Source organism: Argiope bruennichi, chromosome 8, assembly GCF_947563725.1.
Source record: "Argiope bruennichi chromosome 8, qqArgBrue1.1, whole genome shotgun sequence".
NCBI lineage: Eukaryota > Metazoa > Arthropoda > Arachnida > Araneae > Araneidae > Argiope > Argiope bruennichi.
The window spans coordinates 115718596-115721372 of NC_079158.1; the positions used below are offsets into that span (position 1 = coordinate 115718596).

A 2777-nucleotide genomic window follows, 5' to 3' on the forward strand; every position below is an offset into this window, starting at 1 on the left:
TTTCTTAAAATAAAATTTCAATTATTTCTAAAATTATTTTACTAAGTTATTCAACAACCGAACAGACAACATGAGTGATATTTCTTATCTATTGTATCATATTAATTTGACAGGAAATATCTTAAATATATTTTTAAATCAATTGCTATAATATTCTGAGCAATTTACAAAACGAAAATACAATTGTAATCATAGAAATCGGCATCATACTAGAGCTAGAAAAAATTTGATGATTATATTGAAGAAATTCCTAGATATTGTGATATATTTCACAGAATTTGCATAATAATTGGATAAATTCAATGCATTATTTAAAAAGAGTTATAATTTCTGTATAAGAATGCAATTACAGTGAGCTCAATAAGAAAACGTTTGGAAATAAATCCATGGCCTTAAATTTTACAGACGTGTATATAAAAATTTTGAAATGAAAATTGCACCAATAAATCAATACTATTCATAATTATAAATGAATTTCACTAGAATCTTCGGAAATTCGTCAATATACCCTATTTCACAAATTGGAGAATCAAAATGTTTATTCAGTAAACTAATGTGGACACTAGTTCTTGCCAAAGCTTTCCTAGGATGCTCTTATCACATTTTCTCGTTCACAAATTTATACTTCGAATATCCTTTTGTTGTAAGTCTGCAGAAAAAGGAAAGAAGCAGGGAATATTTTCCTACTGTCACAATCTGCAATTTGAATCGAATGAAGTTGGAATTCGGAGTGAATTCATCGAAGTATCAAAATAGTGATGACGAATTAAGTATCAGTTCTCTCCTACAATCAGAGAAAAGAAGTCTCACCACACGAAACAAAACTGATTCGAAAACTCAACAGGATTTTCTTGCGAACTACTTCAAACTGAGTCCTAAAATCCGACAAAACTTCGGATATCATTTTAACGAAGTTGTTATAAGTTGTTCATTCAATTTCAAGCACTGCAAATTTCGACATAATTTAAATATGCGTTACGGAAATTGTTTTACTTTTGATGGCGTAAATGGCAATTTTAAAGATCCGCTAAATTCAAAATCCGTCGGCCTAAACAACGGCTTGGAAATGATTTTAAAGGTTGATCCGGTACAGTATCTTCCAATATCCCATACGGTGGGAATGAGAATTGTTATACATGATCCGTCTAATGAACCGAATCCTGAATACAGAGGAATCACTATAGCACCTGGTTTCGAAACGCATGTCTCTTTAAAACAGAAAGAGATTCACAGACTGCCCTTCCCCTATAAGGATAAATGTGTTTTGTATGGAAGTGAAGAACAGCCTCTGGTGAGAAGTCGAAAACAGTACACAGAATCTTGCATTCAAGAATTCAACTTCGCAGCATGTGATTGTATAGAACCCACTTTCTGGACAACGGCAAAGTATAAACATTGCGATACGGTAAACTCTACACAAGCTACTTGCCTCGATAATTTGATAAAAGATCTTGCCGTTGAAGGGACAAACTGTCAATATCCGCCTGCATGTGTTTCAATATTCTACGACGAACAAATAGCAAAGGCCCTTTGGTCTTCAAAGGCATATTTCTTCAAGAAGCACAACCATTCTGAAAGTTTTTTCAAAAAATACAGAAAATCTCACGCGAAAGTTCGCATTCTCTTCTCAAACCTAGAAAAATCTAAGTATGAGCAAAAAGCTAAATTCTTGATTCCCGAGTTGTTAAGTTGTTTGGGTGGTGAAATTGGACTCTGGCTTCGAATCTCTTTGCTTGTTTTAAGTGAAATTATTTAGGCCATATTGTTTATCATCAGCTCTATGATAGTTAAAATTAAGAAATGTGTTTATTTTTTGTGGAAAATTCCACTGTAAACACTCAAGCATTTGAAAGATAATTGTGCAATTTGAGTGATCCTTGGCTTCTTGCATCATTAACAATTTATGATACTGAAAGGTATGTGAAAGTTTCAGTTGGCCATTTTATTCAGTTTTAAGTTGTATTTAATTTTAATGATTGAAGTAACTCTAAGGCATTTTATATTTTCTACCTTCTCACTTCGTTTTTAAAAGTGCCTTTATTTGTTTTCCAGCTGAAATTATGTTTAAAAAAATAAAATTCAAACTACTGAAATTCTAGATGCAGCAATTTTATTGGTAGATTCAACACTGATTTTCAAAATCAGCCTATTCATACGTTTTATGCCACCTGCTTATTTGCAATGAAAGTGTATCGTACTTATTGATTGGATTAAATTACTATAGAAAGTTTAATACAGTCCTAAAATTAAAATGATTCTTTCAAGTGATTCATTGATATGAAGTATGAATCACGCTTAACTTGAAACATTTTAAAATGCATTATAATATGGAAATTTTCCATTTGTGTGTGTGTATGTGTGTGTGTGTGCGTGTAAGTGCGCGTGAGTGTGTATGTGTGTGAGCGTGAGTGTGTATGTGTGTGTGCGTGTCTGTGTGACAGTAGTTCTTTCAGAATTTCCAGAAAATTTCATAGAATCCTGATATATTAAAAATGACCGCATGTTAGCTTTCAGCATAGTTAACCTTTTATTGAACACTAATGATTGTCCTCGCTTCGGTATTTTTACATTATTATTTTACAAATTTTTGTCATTTGAAAACTTTTTGAACAAACATAATGGTTCTGCATTTGATTTGAAACGAAACACACGCACACATTCACTTTCAGTTTAATTATAAGTAGAGAATAGATATAGATAATGACTTAAATTAATATCTTCCACTAACAAATCAATCAAAATTTTAAAGGTTGTCTTTTGAATGGAATTAATTATTG

The 2777-nt window shown here is 31.7% G+C and overlaps 1 protein-coding gene across 1 annotated transcript; it reads left to right on the top strand.

Moving 5' to 3' along the window:
- Positions 1–553: 553 nt before the first annotated feature.
- Positions 554–1756, top strand: LOC129980733 (degenerin-like protein unc-105). The gene has a single exon (XM_056091114.1). The coding sequence runs from the start codon at positions 554–556 to the stop codon at positions 1754–1756; it is 1203 nt and encodes a 400-aa protein (XP_055947089.1).
- Positions 1757–2777: the final 1021 nt, after the last annotated feature.